Genomic DNA, 21,175 nt, shown 5'->3' on the forward strand with positions numbered 1-21,175 from the left:
AGTGGAGAGGCATAGAACGGTCTTCCTCACATTCCTCAGAAAGAACCACCCCTGCCAACACCTTGGTCTTGGACTTCTAGCCTCCAAAGCAGTGAGTTAATAAATTTCTGTTGTTTAAGCCACTTAGTCTGCTTTGTTAAAGCAGCCTGAGGAAGATAATACAGTGGTGAAAGTGTGTAAGACGTCCCACAATGTCCAAAGACATCAAGACCTACCAATAGGTGCAAATACAGTCTAAGAAGTACTTTCCAGAGTAAATCCAATATTAGGAAATTAAACCTGGAATCCTATGGGGAATTAATCACGAGCCCCAGCTGTATAATGGAATATCCATAAGGCCTGTATCATTTATGGACTAGATAATTCCACGAAGTGGATTCTGTTCCCAGCCTAATACCTGGCATATATATACTGTTCTGCCATGTTATAAACACAAACTGCTAGTGAAATAATAAGCATTTTTTTCGAGGCTGAAATATGCAGTTCTGTAAAATCAGTACTAGATGCCAATCTTGGCAGACATGAGGGAAGCTTTTTGTTACCAAGTCTTTAACAGTCACTGCAACGGTACTGGGACAAGGAAGTTTGGAATGAAGAAAAAAGTATTACCTATTCTTCTACGACCTGAGCACACTAGAGTTGAAATTGTGTATATTTTGACGGCTCTGCCTGTAAGACCTGATGCGTTAGGTAGGATAGAACAGGTGTACGGAGTCTTCTCAAATGGCAGGTTGGAGTTGGGGGAATCAAGGCTGTTGATATCCAGGAAGCAGGGGCCATGAGTCAACCGTAAGAAAGACAGAGTGCAATGAAAGTCCAGGAAAGAAATAACACAGCTAACGGCTGGTGAGGGGAAGGTAGTAATCAGGAGCGAGGCCGGAGCAGAAAGTGCGCACCCACGCCATGCGTACCCCTTTAGTATGGTGCCTGGCTGCTGGGGTAGCCAAAACATCTATTACTTTTTAGCTCTAAGAATTAGGTATTTATAGCTGTAATCACTTATTTTGTAATATTTTGCCTTTTCTCTTAAGAGCATCATAAACATGGTATGAAGTTTCTTAGTCACAACATTTTCACTGTTAACGGGTGGGTAGTGTTTCAGGCTGACCACGCACCGCACTCGCTCCTTCCTTCTCCTATTGTTGGGGTGTTTGTTCTCCCAGGGTTTCGCAATTGCAGGTCCCGGGTATCTACTGCGCACTTAATTACACGGTGCCTGCTCTGTTCCCTTTGTTCTACAGTTTGATGCGGACAGGGAATGCCCTGTTGTAACGTAAGTACTAATCACCACAAGAAAGACGATACACACGCTCAATATTGTAGTCGTCTAACTCAATCTGAACTAACCAAACACAACAGCTTTTGACTTACTTCTATGAAATTTTATATTAGTATATAATGTAAGACATATATATTTTCTTAGTTGTGAAATTTTCATTCTTAATAGGTAGGTAATATTTCAGGTTCATCATGTATTGTGTGTGTATATATAAATATATAAAATCAAACTTTATACAGAGATTTCTCTCTCTCTCTCTCTTCCTCCTTTCAATCCTTAGCACTGATACCACTTCCTAAAGTCTATTTCTTTAAATACATATCTATTAAAAAAAAAAAATTCGTGCCTCTTTCCCTTTGCAAGGTAATTTATTGACACATTACCAGTTTGAAAGTCTGCTAGAAATTTGGCGGTTCCCCAACCGGACTGAAAAGAAACTTTGTTATACTCTTTCCTAGCTTTGAGGGTGAGAAGCAGATGCATGCATAGATGCCCTTGAAGCTCTTAGGCAATATAATATCAGCTCTCTTCATTGCACAGACACAGAAAACAATCTGATAACAGTTTACATAAAAAAGGAATTTACTGGACAGTTCGTGCAACCACGCGAAAGAGGTGAAGCCAGGTTCAATGGTGACTGAAACCAGGAACTGAACCTCACCAGGGCTCGCTTCATCGACGTGTCCACCCAGTGGCAGTCTGCTGCTTTTCTCCACGTGAGCTTGAGCAGTTACACCTCCCAATTTCGCCACCATGGATGGCCCGAGAGTGCTTTTTCTGGCCACCCAACTCCCTTCCCCCTAGTATCATCAGGGATTTGCACATTCTTCTCCACTTAATTACTCTTAGGACACTCACTACTATCTCAAATTATTTATTTTTACCCGATAATTATGTCTCTCTCACTAAAATAAGACATAATTTTTCTTTCTCACTCAGAAAACAAGAACATATCTTGTTCAGTGCTATATCTCTAGCATCTAAAATGGTGTAAGGCTGGTAATGTGTTCAAAAGCATCTCCTGAGCACGTGAAGGAAGGCAAGGCTCATTGTGAATTGCTGCAATGGCATACTGCTTCTAATCCGTCATTCGCAGTGCTTCCGGGTACGTACTTGAAACACAAATTAGGGGATGCTCCTGTCTTGCTCTAAAATCTTCAGCGACTCTCCTCAATCTATGGAATTCAAATTTCAACCTGGTATTTAAGGCCCTTAATTTATTTCCAGCCTTCACTCCCACCATGCCATCCATTCCCTCAAATACAGTGATTCAATAGCTTAGGACTGCTTGCTATTTTCTATATGCATTCAGCATATTTCTGTTTCCCATGCTTTTATTCAAGTTCTTTCCTCTGTTTGATATGATCTTCTCCATGATCCCCACTGTGGCTGGCTCAGAAATGACCTCCCCAAAGCTACTACATCCTAATCCCTGGAACCTGTGAATGTTTACCTTACATGGCAATGTATATCATTACAGCCTCGCAGAGATGACTAAGGATCTTGAGGTAGGGAGATAGTTGTGAACTATCCAGACGGGCCCTAAATTTACTCGCAGATATACTTACACGAGGGAGATTAAGCACAAAGAGGAGAAAGCCATGTGAAGATGGAGCAGAGAGAGATTTGAAGATGCTGGCCATGAAGATTAGAGGGAGGCGGCCATATACCAAGGAGCATCAGCAGCCACCAGAGGCTGGGAAAGGCAAGGGACGGATTCTCCCCTAGAGCCTCTGGAGGAAGCGTGGTCCTGCTGATACCTTGATGTTGACCCAGCGATGCCCATTTTGGATTCTGGCCTTCAGAGCTGTGAGAGCATAGATTTCTGTTGTAGTAAAACCATCCAGTTGGTAGGGATTTGTTACAGCAGCCACAGGAAAGCAATACATCTACCTGTATAATATTTAAATACAATCTACCTGACAGGATAGAACTTAGATTGGATTTCTAAGAAATGTTTTCCGATTCCCTGTTATAATTGATCATTTCTTTCCCTATTCTCCCCCTAGACCTCTCTCCTTCTGACGGTTTCTATGGTGTATGTATCCATGTCTCTTCTAAATTTTTCTTTTAGAAACTGAACTTCGTCTCATTCCTTATATCTTACATATTGCCTAGAAAAAAGTATACGTACATCTGTGTCCATTATATCTTTATATTAATATATTAGATTCTCAGTAAAAAATATATATTGAATTAACAATAATTTTGCTTAGGGACATACTTTGTATTTGTAAAGACATTAACAGTATGGCTTAAAAAAATTACTACTAAATGCTTCCAAAATACATTTCCTTATTAGTAAATTAGAGATACAAATAATACTTTATTCTTGTTAATCTGATTTTTGTCAGTCTAATTTGCAGGGCCTCAGCCAGAAAACCTAGGGTGGTGGAGGGAAAAGTTGTATTTTTTCCTCCCCTACAATATCATTCAGTGGCTCAAATATCTCTTACATAGTGAGCCATAGACCAGGAGAAAGTATTTACAACACCTCCACCTTACAAAAGATTTATTTAGAATATACTTGTATAAAGAACTTTTACAACTCAATGAGGCAAACAATCCAGGTCCAAATGGGCAAAACACCTGATAGCCACTGCCCAGATCAGGAATGGCCAGAGGCACATGAAAGATGCCCAACATCACCAGTCATCGGGGAGATGCAAATTAAGGCCATAATGAGGTACCACCAGAAACCCATCAGAATGGCTAACATTATGGATACTCAGTGTTGGCCGGGATGTGGGGCAGCCAGAACACTTATACATTCCTAATGGGAATGTAAAATGGTAAAACCACCTTGGAAAACTGCTTGACAGTTACTTGAAAATTAAACATAGATCTACCACACAACCCAACTGTTCCTCCATTAGGTATTTACCCAAGAGAAACGAACACCCATGGCCACACAATGGCTTGTCCAGAAGTATTCGTAACAGCTTTATTTTTATTTTTTCCAGTTCAAAACTGGAAATAATTAAAAAGTCCATCAACAGATGAATGGTTAAATAAATAATGGTAGTATATCCATACAAATAGAAAGGAAGGAATTACTGATACATCAAAACATGGATGTATTTAAAAAGCACTATGCAAGCAAAAAAAAAAAACATAAACAAGAGGAGATACTACATGACCCCATTTATATAACTTTTTAAAAAGCAAACTAATCTATGGTGATGAAGAGCAAATAAGCTAAGTGAAGGATGGACTGCAAAGGGACAAGATGAACCTTTTAGGGGTGATGGGAAAGTTCTGCAGGTTGATCGTAGTGGTGGATTCATGGTGTAATCACTGAGTGTTACACTCTGAATGGATGCAGTTCATTGTTCCTTGATAAAGCTGATATTAAAAAGCTACCAGGAGGATCCAAGATGGCAGGAGAATAGGTGGAAGTTATATTCCCTTTCTCCCAGGACCAAACTGGAATTACAACTAAAATACACAGCAACCAATTTCAATAACCACCTGAAGACTAGCTGAAGTGCAGTCTTATAACCAAGGATTTACAGAAGCCACACTGAGACTGGTAGGAAGGGTGGAGATACGAAAAGGGCTGGCCCCACTCCCAGAGGTGGTGGCAGAGACTCTGGGGTGGGTAGCTCAGCTGCAGAGATTCCCGCTGAGTAGCATGGAATTCCCACACCAGGCTTCCCAACCCAGAGCACTGAAGCTGGGAATAGGCGCCCACATAATATCTGGCTGTGAAAATCAGTGGGGATTCTGTCTGCCAGGGAGAGACAGGAAATCTGCTAGAGACACAGGCACCCTCCTAAAGGGCCAGAGCACAAAGTCTCATTTGCAGCCACTCATCATGGGCTCCAGTGGAGGGAGGCAGAGTAGACAAGAGTCATGTGAGGAGAGACCAGGGTTTGTGGCTCTGGGGAGAGATCTGGGGGCACAGCCATTGAGACCTCTGCCCTGAGTCACATTCCTGCACCACTGATGCCATCTTTCTTGGGTGGAGCAATCTCTTCCTTAAACTATCAGCCCGGGGGAAATGCAATAACTCCACCCGCTGAACTCCCTGTCACCCCGTGCTGCAGAACTCACACCCTGCTGAGGAGTCAGCTGCCTAAGCAGTGGTAAAGAGGTCCTGGCAGACTCAAGGATGTCACTGACTGAGTTGTGTGGATCTCAGACAGGGGCCATTCCTCCCTCCTTCCCCCAAGTCTGACCAGCACTCCCCCTCAAAGGATATCCAGTAGCCCCACCTTCCCAACTCCCAGTGGCCCCAAGCTGCTGACCTCAGGCTCCTGGCAGAAGCTGGGACAGGCTGAGCTGTGTGGCTCTAGGACGAGGGCCATTTTCCCCTCACACACCTGACTGGTGCAGAGCCCTTCCTTCACGTGGCCAAATTTTGGTTTGTTTCAGCCTGACAAACTCTGCTGGCCTCACCCTGATTCTCCCAGAGACCCTGGGCAACAACAGTGGTGTAGGAGCACCCAGTGGGTGGCAGCTAAACTTAGTATACCTTGGGATATTTGCCGAGCAGCCTCAAACACAACGCTGGCACCAAGTTTGAACTGTATAGGTCTGACGAACACTGCTCACCCCCATCTGGTGACTCACTAAGAGTATACCTCATGCAGCTAGAGTACTGCCAGAGGCTCTTCGGTGGCTGTGCCTAACAGGCAGCCAGCAGGCTGAGGCAGGCAGAGGCAAATCTCAGGGTTCCTTGAGAGTTTTGTTGATCTGCCCCTAGGGTGGTTGCTAGTAAAACCTATCCTTGGTGTGCAGCTTAATCTTCACTGGGACACCCTCAAGCCCAGAAGAGACAGCTACAAACTGTGAATCACTGTGTAGCTCCAAACAGGCTGCCCAGGACCAGTCACAGGCAGTGTCTGACATTGGCCTACACAAGAGTCCCTCCCAGGAGGACCCAGAACAAACAGCTCCGGACATCAGAGCAGAATCAAATTAGCTTCACAAGCAGCATATCCAGAGGAAGGTCTCAGTAAACACCAGACCCAGCTGAGGCAAATTCTGCTCCATGTGGTCAGCACCTGCACAGCAACTCACTTTCGTGGTCGGGGTTGATCCTCACAGTCATACAAGGGAAATTCCTGGAGTACCCAACACCGGTGATCAAGGAGATTGCACACTGGGTCCCACAAAACACCTCCTACATAAGGCTACCCTACCAAGACTGGGAATCATAGCAGATCTACCTACTATATGGAAATAAACACAAAGAGGCAGCCAAAATGAAGAGACAAAGAAACACGCCCCACACAAAAGAACAGAAGGAATCTCCAGAAAAAGAGCTGAATGAAATGGAGGCAAGCAGTGTACCAGATAAACATTTCAAAAGAAAGGATGCTCAAGGAACTTAGTGGGAACTACAAGGAACTTAGTAAGAACTACAGCTGCATAATAAAAGACATAGGAACCATATAAAAGAACCAGTCAGTGAAGAATACAATATCTGAAATGAAGGCTACACTAGAAGGAATACACAGTAGGGTGGATGAAGCAGAGGACTGAACCAGCAATTTGGAAGACACGGTAGCAGAACACAGCCAATCACAGCAGCAAAAAGGAAAGATAACACATCATAGGGGTTCCATAAGGAGAGGAGCCAAGGATTGAGAACCTATTTGAAGAAACAATGAGAACTTCCCTAACCTGGTGAAGGAAAACAACACACAAATCTTGCAAGTGCAGAGAGTCCCAAACAAGAGAAATCAACAGAGACCTGCATCAAGACACATCATAATTAAAAGGTCAAAAGATAAAGACAGCCTTAAGGGAGGCTGTCCCATAAGGCTGTCAGCTGATTTCTCAACAGAACCATTTCAGGCCACAAAGAACTGGCAAGAAAAATTCAGAGTGATGAAAAGCAAGAATCTACAACCAAGATTACTTAACCCAGCATGACTATCAATTAAAATTGAAGAAGAAATAAAGAGTTTCCCAGAGAAGGAAAAGCTAAAGGAGTTTGTTACCACCAAACCAGCATTATAAGAAAGTTTAAAGGGTATTCTCTAAAAAGAAGAAAAAAGAAAACAATACAGAGGAACATAGTTAAAAGAATAAAATAGCAAAAAATACATACCTATCAATAATCACTTTAAATGTAAGTGGCTTAAATAATTTAATCAAAAGGCATAGGGTAGCTGAATGGATTAAAAAAGAAGATGCACATATAGGCTCTCTACATGAGCCCCATCTCAGAACAAAAGATACACACAGACTGAAAGTAAAGGAATGGAAAAAGATATTTAATGCAAATGGAAAGGAAAGAAAAAGCTGGAATAGCAAACCTTTAATACAAAGGCTATAGTAAGAGACAAAGAAGGACCCGACATAATGATAAAGGGAACAATCCAACAGGAGGATATAACCCTTGCAACCATTTATGCATCCAACACAGGAGCACCTAAATATATAAAAATTCTTGATGGACATAAAGGGAGAGATCAACAGTAATACAGTCACAGTGGGGGAATTTAACACCCCATTGACATCAATGGATACATCTTCCAGACAGAAAATCAACAAGAAAACAACAGGCTTAAATGACACACTAGATCAGATGGATTTAATTGATATATTCAGATCATTTCACACCAAAGCAGCAGAATATAGATTGTCTTCAACTGGACAGACCACATGTTACAACACAAATCAAGTCTCAATAAATTTAAGATGATTGAAATCATATCAAGCATCTTCTCTGACCATAATGGCATGAAACTAGAAATCAATCACAATAAAAAAGACTGAAAACATACAAAGATATGGAGGCTAAGTAATATGTTATTAAACAATGAATGGGTTAACAACAATATCAAGAAAGAAATCAAAAGATCTGTTTGAAACAAATGAAAACGAGAACACAGCAACACAAAGATCTGTGGCACACGGTGAAAGCGGTCCTGAGGAGGACATTCACAGCATCACAGGCCTGCCTCAGGAAACAAGAAATATCTCACACAAACAATCTAACCTTATATTTAAAGGAAGTAGAAAAAAGAACAATGAACAAAGCCCAAAGTTAGTAGAAGAAAGGACATAAAAAATGTTAGAGAAGAAATAAACAAAATAGAGTCTAAAAAAATACAAAAAAATCAATGAAACCAAGAACTTGTTCTTTGAAAAGATAAACAAGGTTGACAAACCTTTAACCAGACTCACGAGAAAAAAAGAGAGGACTCACATAAATAAAATCAGAAATGAAAAAGGAGAAGGAACAACTGACACCAAAGAAATAGAAAGGACTGTGAGAAAATATTACAAACAACTACATGCCAACAAATTGGACAATTTGGAAGAAATGGATAAATTCCTAGAAACATACAATCTTTCAAAACTAAATCAGGAGGAGGCAGGAAATTTGAATAGACAGATTACAATTACTGAAATTGAAGCATTAATCAAAAAACTTCAGACAAACAAAATTCCTGGTCCAAATGGCTTAACAGGAGAATTTTACCAAACATTCAAAGAAGAAATAAAACCTATCCTTCTCAAACTATTCCAAAAAATTCAAGAGGAGAGAAGACTCTCAAGCTCACTTTACGAGGCCAGCATTCTACTAATTCCGAAAAACAGATACAGACACTACAAAGAAAGAAAATTATAGGCCAATATCCTTGATGAACATACATGCTAAAATCCTCAACAAAATATTAGCAACACGTTAAAAATATCATACACCATGATCAAGTGGGATTCATTCCTGGGTAGCAAAGTTGTTACAATATCCACAAATCAATAATTGTGATGTACTACATAAACAAAATGAAGGTAAAAACCACATAATCATATCATTACATGCAGAAAATGTACTTTATAAAATCCAGCACCCATTTATGATAAAAACTCTCAGCAAAGTGGGAATAGAAGAAACATACCTTAATGTAATATAGGCCATATATGACACAGCCACTGCCAGCATCATACTCAATGGGCGAAAACTAAAAGTATGTCTCTTAAGATCGAGAACAAGACAGGGATGTCTGCTTTCACCACTCTTACTCAACACAGTACTGGAAGTCCCAGCCACAGGCAAGAAGACATGAAAGGCATCCAGACAGGAAAGGAAGAAGTAGAACTGTCATTATTTGCAGATCACTTTTACTGTAAATAGAAAACCCTAAAGACCCCATCAAAAAACAAATAGAGCCGATAAATAAATTCAGTAAAATAGCAGCATACAAAATAAATATCCAGAAATCAGTTGCATTTCTCTACACTGATAATGACCTATGAAAAAGGGAAACAAAGAAAACAATCCCATTTACAACTGCATAAAAATAATACCCAGGAATGAATTTAACCAAGGATGTAAAAGGCCTGTACTTGGAAAATTGTAAGACCTTGAACAGAGAAAATAAAGATACCAATAAGTGGAAGCATATACTATTCATGGATGCAAATACTTAATATCATTAAAATGTCCATATTACTCAAAGCAATCTATAGATTCAATATATTTCTGTCAAGATACCAATGGTGTATTTAACAGAACTAGAACAAATATTCCAATAATTTATATGGAACCACAAAAGACCCCAAATAGCCATAGAAATCTTGAGAAAAAAGGACGAAGTTGGAGGAATCATGCTACCTGATATCAAACTATACTACAAGGCCATTAGTAATCAAAACAGCCTGGTACTGGCGTAAAACAGACACACAGATCAATGGAACAGGACAGAGAGCCCAGATATAAACCCATGTCTCTATGGTCAATTAACACTTGACAAAGGAGGCCAAAACATACAATGGAGTAAAAATAGTCAATTCAATAAATGGGATTGAGATAATTGAACATATATATATTAGCTGTCTACGCATGTGCTATGTGACTGAAACTAGACCACCTTCTTACACCATACACAAAAATAAACTCAAAATGGACTATAGACTTAAATGTTGGACTTGAATCCATAAAAATCCTAGGAGAAAACATAGGCAGTAAAATCTCAGACATTTCCTGTAGCTATATATATATATAAAATATATATAATATATATATATTTGGCTGCATATAATATATAATATTATATATATATATTTGATATATCTCCTTGGGCAAGGGAAACAAAAGAAAAAATAAACATATGGGACTACATCAAACTAAAAAGTTTTTGCACAGGAAAGGAAACCATCAACAAAATGAAAAGACAACCCACTAAATGGGAGAACATATTCACCAATAATACATCCAATAAGGGGTTAATATCCAAAATTTATAAAGAACTTACAAAACTCAACACCAAAAAGACAAACAATCCATTTAAAAAATGGGCAAAGAACCTGAACATACTTCTCCAAAGAGGACATAGAGATGGCCAATAGACATGAAAAGATGCTGAACATCACTAATCCTCAGAGAGATGCAAATTAAAACCACAATAAGATATAACCTCACACCTGCCAGAATGGCTGCCATCAATAAATCAACAACCAAGTGTTGGTGAGGATGTGGAGAAAAGGGAACCCTCGTGCACTGTTGGTGGGAGTGCAGACTGGTGCAGCCACTGTGGAAAACAGTATGGAGATCCTGCAACAAATTAAAAATGAAACTGCCTTATGACCCAGTGAATCCACTCCTGGGACTATATTCGAAGAAGCCCAAAACACTAATTTGAAAGAATATATGCACCCCTATGTTCACTGCAGTGTTATTTACAATAGCTAAGATTTGGAAGCAGCCCAAATGCTCATCATATGTGAGTGGGTAAAAAAGCTGTGGTACATTTATACAATGGATTACTGCTCAGCCATAAGAGAGGAAAAAAATAGAAACAGACCCATAGATACAGAGAACAGACTGACAGCCATCAGAAGGGAGGGGGCGGGAGGGCTGGGTGAATAAGGTGAAGGGATTAAGCAAAAAAAAAGAAAGAAAAAACATAGAGATTATAGTGTGGTGATGACCAGAGGGAAAGGGTAATGGGGGGATGTAGGAAAGGGTAAAGGGGGGATAATGGTGATGGAAGGAGACTTGACTTGGGGTGGTGAACACACGATACAATATACAGATGATGATTATAGAATTGTACATTGGAAACCTATTTAATTTTATTAATCAATGTTACCCCAGTAAATTCAAAATAAAATAAAAATTAAATTAAATTAAATTAAATTAAAAGCTGCCATGATAGTTTCTTATAAAAACCGAAGACACTTTTAAATACAATCCAGCAATCACTCTCCTTGGTATTTACCCAAAGGAGTGGAAAGATCAAGTTCATATGAAATCCCACCCACAAATGTTTATAGCAGCTTCATTCATAAATGCCAAAACTTGGAAGCAACCAAGATATCCTTCGGTAGGTTGATGGATAAATAAAATGTGCAACATCCAGACAAGGAATGCTATTTGTGCTAAAAAGAAATAAACTACCAAGCAAAGAACATACCTGGAGAAATCTTAAAGGCAAAATCAGGGAGATAGTAAAAAGATCAGTGGTTTCAAGGGCTTGGGGGATGGGAAGGAGAAGAAATAAGCAGAAGACAGGATTTTTTAGGGCACAGGAAGTATTTCTGTGTGATACTCTAAGATGGATTCGTGTCACTGTACACTTGTCAAAACCCACGCAATGTATAACACCACGTGTGAACTCTAAGTGCCAACTATGGACACTAGGGGCAAGAATGCGTCAGTGTAGCTTCACTGACTTGTACTGTACCACGGCGGTGGCAGACACTGGGAGTGGGGGCGGCTACGCACGTCAGGATCCAGTGGGGTGTACAAGAACTCTGTAGCTGCTATTCCATTTTGCTCTGAACCTAAAATGCTCTAAAAATGGTCTATTAAATGTAAAAAAAAATTAAGAGTAGCCAGGGTACCCTGAAATCATGTCTTCTTTCTCCATTTGGATAAAATGCTCCTCAAGCAAGTCCCATACAATTCTCTCAGATTTTGGATGTTTTCCAAGGTAGGAAAACACATTTAAAAAAAGACAAATTACATTCAATGTTCCTGTAAGGGTGGAAGAACTGAAAAGTGATGTGGAAATGCAAAGTAGGGGCAGTTGACTTAAGACACACAAGGGGACCCCCAATTATAATCAACTCAGAGGCACACACATTTAACTGGGACTTTTAAGCAACATATACTTAGGTGTTTTATTTTACAATTACTTGTGTTTGATATGTTGTAGCTCTTTGATATTTGTTGACTAAGCAAGTGAGTGAAAGTGAAGGAATTTAGATTCCCTCTAAGCGATAATATATTGTAGAAAAAATTGTACTTTAATGGAAAATATGCAGGGGATGTAGTACAGCTTCACAGATCTGATTCTGGTAGGGCTGGAATTGGGCTTTGAGATATTTTGCATCTTGCAAACTGAAGGTGATCGGTAGACATGCAAACTCTGGAACAAGAGTTTTGATTGACCTCCCTCGCATCTGTGGAAAACCGGTTGTGACTTCATTTGCAATGCAATTCCTTTTTTATATAAAAAATTGTGCTTTTGATTTTTCCTTTGAACTGGTTATAACTTTTGCTTCGTTCTCTCTCATTACATAACTAAAAGTCTTTAGTACATGTTCATTTTTATACTTGTATGAGTCATGATTTTGCCCTTTCCTGAAAATTGCCTTTCAACAATACCTTTAGAGAAACAAGCTTGCAGGAAACGAAGGTTTCTCTAAACCTGCCAGCTGACAGCGCAGGTGAGTACATAGCTGGAGTACCAGGGAGCTGAGTGAAGGAAGGCAGAGTTTGCCACCCCCCACAACTGCCTTTGGGATATTGATTCAGGTTATCTGTAAGAAAAGAAAGACTTAGGAAAAACCTCTGACTTTCCCTTAAACTGCCTAAAGCCATTTAGATAGAGGACCTCCCCCGAGAAGGGAGATATAATAAAAAAAACTATAATTTAATATAAAGCAAATGTGATAGACAGGGAGGAACCTAGCAAGGATTTGATAAAATCTTCTCTGTATCCCACTGTTAAAGACATCCGAGCAAACATTTATTTACCAAACACTTGTTTTTCCATCTCCATGTGACAGAATCAGGTTAAACACGTCAGGACAATTCATGGAAATTCAGACTTGAGACTGAGACAGGCGGCTTCTGCTGGGCGCTCACAGCCAGAAGAGATGGAAAGCTAGACCTGGAGGAAGCCTGTGCACAGCTCCGCACAGCCCAGCCAAGCTCTGTGCCCTGTAATACATGCTTATGTTCTAATAAAAATTGCTAACGTTGTTAATGTAAAGAGCTTTCAAGCCAGATCGATCTTAGTTCAAAACTTAACCATCAAAGCTATAGTAACTATGTGATAGTAGGTTGGTTGTTTTGTTACTGGTGAAGTGAAGAGAGTGTGGCTCTTGTCTCCCTGAAGGAAAGAATTCAGTCAAGAGACAAAGTACAGCGAAGTAAGCAAGAATTTATTGGCAGTGTGGAAGCACACTCAGGAGGGGCTGAGTGGGCCCCTCGGAGAGTGAGAGCGCCCCGATCAATTACAGAGCTCAGGTTTTTATGGGCTTTTTCTTCCTGGACTTCTTTGCTCCTGTCACTTCAGCTCCCCCACCTAGCTTACCTGTCTACGCATGTGCTATGTGACTGGAACTGATGACCTATAAGGTTGAACAATGTCCTAAGACTGAATCAGAGATCTGGTGACCACAAGCTCAAGTGTGGCGAAGACTGTTTCAGCTTAACCCTGTAGCGGTCGCGGTCAAAAGCTTCACAGCATAGGTCAAATATCACACACCCTTCTGAAACATGTGTTATACTCAAACTGATGGCTTAAACATTATGGTTTAACATTAGTCGTGTACAAATGCGCAGATAGTCAGGACCTTGCACCTATCTACCTGATATATGTAACAATATTTAAAGATTTGCCTTAGGACTTGTAGATGTGCAGGAATGCATGAGCATAATCTATCCCTTTGCCCTTCCTTTGCCCGCCCCAGCTCATGCCTAACTAGCTACCTATCCTAGTAACCTGACTTCTCTAAAACTCAATTTCCTCATTTGTTAAAAAGGAAAATGAATACCTACACTGTGCAATTGCTATGATGATTAAATGAGTTAAATCCACAGTGGAAAAGCAAAGTTCTTGGTACATACCATACAGTGCCCACTCAGAAGGTAGAAAAGATTCTCTTAGACACAAGTAGGACAAGGAACTTTATACCACAGAGAGTAAGACAATTGTTGCAAATAAACTAAATGTATAATAGATAATGACTTCATATCAAAAAAGAGGGCTGTGATTTCTTTGGGGAAGAACAGGCTGAAGAAGGGAAAGTTTTTGTCTTAGTTACTATAAAAACCATTTTTGTGCTTCTCTGGTGGGCACATAAATTTTAGAAGGCTGTTTTTTTAAAAAAAGAATAGACTTTTTTAGAGCAGTTTTAGGTTTGTGGCAAAACTGAGTGCAAAGTACAGAGAGTTCCCACACACTCCCAGCTCCCACGTAGGCACAGCCTCCTCCTCAACACCAGTCCCCACCAGAGTGGGACGTTTGTTACAACTGTTAGCCAACACGCACACCTCATCCGACGTCCAACGTTCACATCAGGTTTCACTCCCGGCGTGTCACACACACCCACCCTTAGAGCCTACAGAATGGTTTCCCTGCGCAGTCCCACTTAGGAAGGCTGTTTTGAAGACAAGGAGATAATAGGTTATTAATGGGCTACACATTGCAATCTGAATGTCTAAGCCTCGAATGAAGACCGGCCTAACCAAGGGTGATACTATTAGGCAGTAGGAATTGGTGCTGCACAAGTCCTCTCATGAACAATTACTTCCTCCTTCCTTCGTTCTCACCTCCCACCCACCCATCCACCCATCCGCTTTCTCTCTCATCTACTAGTCTGTTGTTGGGTTTTCCAGCACCGGAGGATAATACAGTCTTTCAAGTTTCTATGCTTTTAAGATCTAGGTGCTAAAACAGAGGATAGTGATTTTCATCCTGGGTTTGTCTTGGTTCTTTTCTTGCTGTATAACTGTAATGCTTTTCCTGAACATTAAAAATATTATTTATTTAAAATTACAAGAATACAAATTTTTTTGGGAGAAAAAGCAAACGATCCAGATAAAGTACAGTCCATCACCCTTTACATTCCCTTCCTCTGAGGTAACCTATATAGCAAGTTTTTATTGATGTAAATGATGATGTGGAGAAGGATTTTCTCGGGAAAACAGATTCACAGTAAGTAGTCAGGCTGGTTCTGGGAAGCCGTTCTTGATTTAGACTTATCACCACTGCGAGGCGCGGATCACCCTGGCAACGAGGGCCACGCCTGAGGGTGCGCCAGGATTCAGAGGGTCCCAGGAGGGGTGGGGCAGGGCGCACAGAACGTCCTTTGCTGGAGGGGATGGGGGGAGTTCGAGCCCAGGGGAGAGCAGGCTGCGGGCGAGGAGCTTGAGCTGGCGGGTGGTGGGGTGATAAGGCCTGCGGGCTGGCGCCAGACCGAGACGAGGCGCGCTGCTCGGTATCTGCGGGTAGCGGCTGAGCGGAGAGCCTGGCGGGGACCTGGCCTTGGGCGGACAAGTCTCCGGCTTCCTGACGCCAGGACTGGAGGAGGTAGGCAGGGAGGGGACCAGGCCGGGCTGCAGGCCTGCCTCCGTGGGCCTGTCAGCGACCAGAGGCCTGTGATTGTTTAAAAAAGGGTTCTTTTCTTTTCAGGACTTGCTTTTTAGGAAACAGGCACTATATAGTTTTAACATCTTAGTTTTTCCACTGATTTTTGTTCTCGTGTTACTTTCAGCTCTTGAATCTATGTAGTAGTTGTAATAACAAATATTTAAACAGCTATTTTTGCCAGATATTTTGCTACTTCAATAAAAGGTTCCCTTTTCCACTGAACTCTGCCTCCGGAGTTTCTGCCCGTTGGCGGGGAGCGGTGGACCCCTGCTGGCTGGGCGCAGCAACTCGAGTGCTCCTCGCGCAGCAGTCCGCTGTCGTTTGTCCAGGAGCAGGGGGAACACACTTCTCTGCACGACCGTTTTAAACTGAAAAGGCCCTGATGAAATGTACGGACCTTTCCGATGTGATTGTTACAGATGGAAAGGGTTGAATTCTATCCCAGATAATCTGTAAACATGAATGAAAGTATTGTCGATGGTTATTACCTGGGATGTACATTAGAATCACTTGGAAAATTTTTTCAAACTACCCTTCGGACTTACAGAACAAGATTCTCTCAGGACGGGTCCTGGGCAGGGACATTCTACCTGAGCTTGACCGATGATAATTCTGCACACACAGCCTTAATTTAATCCCATGCTTTTATCTGATCGCCCTGAGTGGCGGGCCCACGCCCTTGGCTTCAGCCTCTGCATGGAGGGCTTGAACTAGGCAGTCACTGTGTGCTAACAAAGACGAGAGCTAGAACCAAGACATTTATGACGTAGAAATAGTATTTACAAACTGAGGAAGAAGTCGATGGTTCTTAGGAAAATTTCAATCTTACATAAAAGTCAAGAGATTACTATTAGCTTGAACAATATGAAAGTGCCAATATGCACCCATTTTTTGACCTACAGAATGACAATTTCATGATTCAACATAATCTAAAACACTCATACACATATTACCCAGATTCAATAATTATCAAGATTTTTCCTCACTGGCTTCATCTTTCCTTTTTTTTTCTTTTTACTTTTTATTGCTGAGTAATTTTAAAGGAAATCCTAGACCTTAAGTCATTTTACCCATATACACTTGGCATATATCCCTAAAAATATAAGTTTCTTTTACAACTTCATTGTGATTATCACACGTAATTAACGATAATTCCTCTGTAACATCTAATACCCAATACACATTCATACTTCTCTGATTGTCTTTAACAATATCTTTTAACATTTTGATTGACTGAACTGAGTTCCTAAACAAGGTGAACACATTGTTTTGGTGATTGTGGTTCTTAAGCCTCTTTTTATTCCAGAGCAGTCCTCCCAAAACACCCCTCTTTCATCTCATGCCACTGCCTTGAAGAAACTGGGTCAGTGATCTACCCTGGGGTATGGCAGTCACGGTGGTAACAACGAGATTTGTTTGCTCTTCCACGATGTTATACAATCTGGGCCTCAATCTGCCACATTTCCTGTGATCCTGAAGTCACTGGGCCTGTACTTATGGTCAGTATATCCTTTCTCGAGTATACAGATCCTGTCCTGTAGTGTGCCAAAGCTAGAGCTGGGTGAGTATGGTGTCTTGGTTATGACACAAGCTGTGTGACCTTGGGTAAGTTACCAAATTTACATAAGCCTCCACTGTTTCATTTTTAAGCTAGGAAGGTAACAATTCACAACTTGAAGAGTTCTGTAAAGATACAATGAGATACTGAATACACAATGCCCAGTATTACTCCTGATACCCAGACAGGCAAGCAGTTGCTCAGTGAATGTCAGTTCTCACCAATGACAAGCAGTGACGTTAGCTTATATAATGGAAATACTCATTCCAATAAAATATTTATAAAGTATCTGAAAAGTTGTACTTTTCTGACATCATGGAATATGTATAATAATTTATATGTAAGATTAAGCAATACCTACAGCAGAAGTGGAGAGTCTGAAGATTTTTGGAGAACAAATCATCTTTAGGAATTTAGCTCTACTGCCAAGGGAGCAGAGTGTCTTCTGGGCCAAAAACATGCTATAGAATAAAAGAAAAACTTTTAAAGAGAGTACTACTTACATTGCTATCAGACAGTTGTAGCTAACTGACAGAACATAATTTTGTATCAAATATATATATAAAGTTTTGATAGTTTTTTCTCTATGATATAATTTTTTATCACTAGAATCAATCTAATCATTCCAATAAAATCCTCCTATACAAATTTATGCATGTTATTTTAAACTAGACATCTGCAAAGATATTGTGAATTAAAAATATAGGGCTCCAACTTACTCAAGAGCATTAAGTAAAAGTTCCATTTCTACTATCTATAAAATCCAGAATATTTCCGTCTAAAGCCTACTCAGACTTGTCTGAATAAGTTACTAGTAAAAGCATAATCTGTAACAGTAAAGTTACTAAAAATAGGTTATTTAGAAAGTTGTTCAAAAGGATTGTATCTGGTCCCTGATAAATGTAAATATATGAATGATTCTTAGCTTATTTTCTCAGATGGTACTTCCCTCAACAATGCCATAACTAGCAAGTCATTTCAGGAGTTCTCAGTTGCATAACCAGCAGACATTCTAAGTTACTTCCATACCTGTCAGGAAATCATTATCAATTATGGGGAGGGAGATCAAAGCAAAATGAAATTCTGTTACTATACTGCCATTTAGAAGTGGGAGAAAACTCAGCTTTCTAAAGATACTAAGCTGAACAGACACTTCTCATGAGGTTTTGCTCTGCAAATGTTGAATCGGGATGGCATTTCCTCTATCTCTGATCAAATTTTTATAAAAAGAGACTCTAAGAATTCAGAAGAACACTGAAGCTACCAAATGTTAAGGCTACAGAAAGTTTTAGATACGAAAAATAATATATTGGGTGTTTCTTAAAAAGAGAAATATAAAATCCCGACCGTGTGATTAAAATCTCAGCTTAAATAGGAGTCTCTTAGCCATTCTATATCACATCAGCCTATTTCAATTCTCTGCAAAGCACTTTTTTTGTGTTTATGTGGCTGGCCACTCATTCACAAATTTATAATAGTATAGTTCACTACTGTATTCTCTGGCATATAGTAGGTATTTGATAAATAAAAGTATTAAATGACTAAATGGACACAAAATCACATTATAAATTAATAATTTAAATGGATATTTATAAGTCCTGTTACAAAATATTGATTCCTTCTGCAAAGTAAATAATTATCCCTTGTGTTTATGCCTTTCGAGTCAATGACCAGGTTTTCTTATATCAAGATACGCTGCCAGGCTGGTGTGGCTCAGTGGATTGAGTGCCGGCCTGCCAACCAAAGGGTCACCCAGTTTGATTCCCAGTGTAGGGCACATGCCTGGGTTGCAGGCCAGGTTCCCCAGTAGGGGGCGCCTGCAAGGCAACCACACATTGATGTTTCCCTTTCTCCCTTCACCTCTTTAAAAAATAAATAAAATCTTAAAAAAAAAACAACCCACATGCCTATTCTTGTACCATTAATTGTTCTGATCAACAGTAAAATATTAACTGGGTTAGGCAGCAGAGATAGTTTGACAAAATCTTATCAAACAACAGGAGTAATCTTCATTCAGTATCATGGAGTCATTTGATTTAGGACCATATTTATTTCCAGCAAATAAACATCCATTTATTTAAATTCAGCCTAATTTCTTCGGAATTAAGCAAAGTAAAAGCAAAATGTTTTCCTGCACGTAGACAAATGAGAGGAACCTCTTTTACCTTCTTGAGATAAAACTGGGGGGGAAACAGGATTTGGAATCAGGATACCTGGCTTCTAATTCTTATTCCCTCTATTAAAACAAGGGTGGGGGTCTACTGTTAGACAAGTCACTGACTCTTGTTGAGCCTCCATTTCCCCATATTTCAAAACAGATGAATAAACGAATCCTTGCTTTGAAGGTAACCTCAGAAAGTAAGTCCTTGGCTGATCATGCAAGACCTCAGACTGCAGCTCTTGGGAGATTTCACCCCAGGCAGAGAGCCCTGCCCTCTGGTGGCCAGTACTGCTGGTCAAGCCATGTCCCCTTCCAGAAACGCCATGCTCCTTTAGCGCTTGACACAGGACAACCTTTTTTTTTTCCTCCTACCTGCCCCCAACCTGCTATGAAGTGATGGAATTCCTCAGTATACAGGTCTGAGCTCTCTTTTCTTCTCACTAGGTAATCTCATTGTGGAAGGAATTGTGAGGGTGATGGGTCAAAAAAATGGCTCCAAAATCTAAGCAGTCTGATATAGATTCAGAACCTCTGAAGCCAATTTTCCTCTGCACTTTAAATAAACCCATTTCAAACAGCACTTTCCTAATGCAAGTATCATTCCACGTGTATATTCACCAATAAGCGAAATAATAATTAATAAATAAATTTGGATGGCCTTGAAAAGTAGGGGGAAAATCAAAAGGCATATGGCTTTAATGCTAAACAATATTTTCATTGTATTTTTTTTCTAGTTTCTCCTTTTAAAACAATGTTTTGTGAAGAAAACCAGGCAATTGTGAATCAGGGTGATCTAGAAAACCTGAATATGGCGTATTACCCATAAGTTAAACTGCATATTCAAATATGCATGGCCAATAGAAAATTTAACTCGTATCATTGGAGTAAATTATTTAAAATGAAGATACAGAAAGTATGTGTGGCAGATTTGGGGGTGCCCTGAAGCTGACAAGATTGGTAAATTTTGGGGGGCAGAATTAAGGGCTAAAATGTAAGCACGGTAGTCAAAATGAATCGTGAAAAGATGAAAGCTCCGGACTTAGATCCAAATGATCAACTTGTAACCACTCTGTATATGGGAATGAGAGGGAGGAGGAGATTTAGTTAATCTGACATAGACAAGAACATTCGGGTTAACTGAAAGCTCAAGAAAGATTTGATGTGAGGTGACTGCAAGAAAGGCTAGTGCTAAAAGTCTGACCAAGGGAAGGATCATTTGCATTTCATGCTCTACCTGTTAGTCCACTGCTAGGACCTTTATAAGGTAGAGTGACACAGCAGAGGGCAAGTAGGAGGTGAACAAGGTACTGGCTGGTTTAGTGCAATGGGAACAACAAGACTTAAAAGTCATGGCATTGGAACAAGAGTGGGAAATATTAACTATATTTAGGCGCACAATACTTAAGAAGACGTGACCCTGAGATTGCTAAACAGTCTGTTCTGTGAAAGTGGGGTTCGTGTAATGATAAATTCTTGAGGCAAGAAGTATAGCTGGCCGGTGTGAGTTAGCGAGAATTGTTTTAGCACAACGTGACATAAAACTTTCTAATGGCTGATCTGCACCATTGGTACCTGGTTTGGACGTGAGCAAGGAGCCCCAGTTCTTG

At 40.2% G+C, this 21,175-nt stretch overlaps 1 protein-coding gene across 4 annotated transcripts in view; it reads right to left on the minus strand.

The window, feature by feature from the left end:
- Positions 1–17,880, minus strand: part of KYAT3 (kynurenine aminotransferase 3) — a 53,359-nt gene extending 35,479 nt beyond the window's left edge. For 2 of the 4 annotated variants that reach the window (XM_053920294.1, XM_053920293.1), the window contains exon 1: positions 17,769–17,880. In XM_053920294.1, coding sequence (XP_053776269.1) covers positions 17,769–17,867 — 99 coding nt within the window. In that variant the 5' untranslated portion in view covers positions 17,868–17,880. The remainder of the gene's footprint in view (positions 1–17,768) is intronic. The other 2 variants (XM_053920297.1, XM_053920296.1) reach the window with 1 other exon arrangement.
- Positions 17,881–21,175: the final 3,295 nt, after the last annotated feature.

The sequence above is a fragment of the Desmodus rotundus genome, chromosome 3, assembly GCF_022682495.2.
Source record: "Desmodus rotundus isolate HL8 chromosome 3, HLdesRot8A.1, whole genome shotgun sequence".
NCBI lineage: Eukaryota > Metazoa > Chordata > Mammalia > Chiroptera > Phyllostomidae > Desmodus > Desmodus rotundus.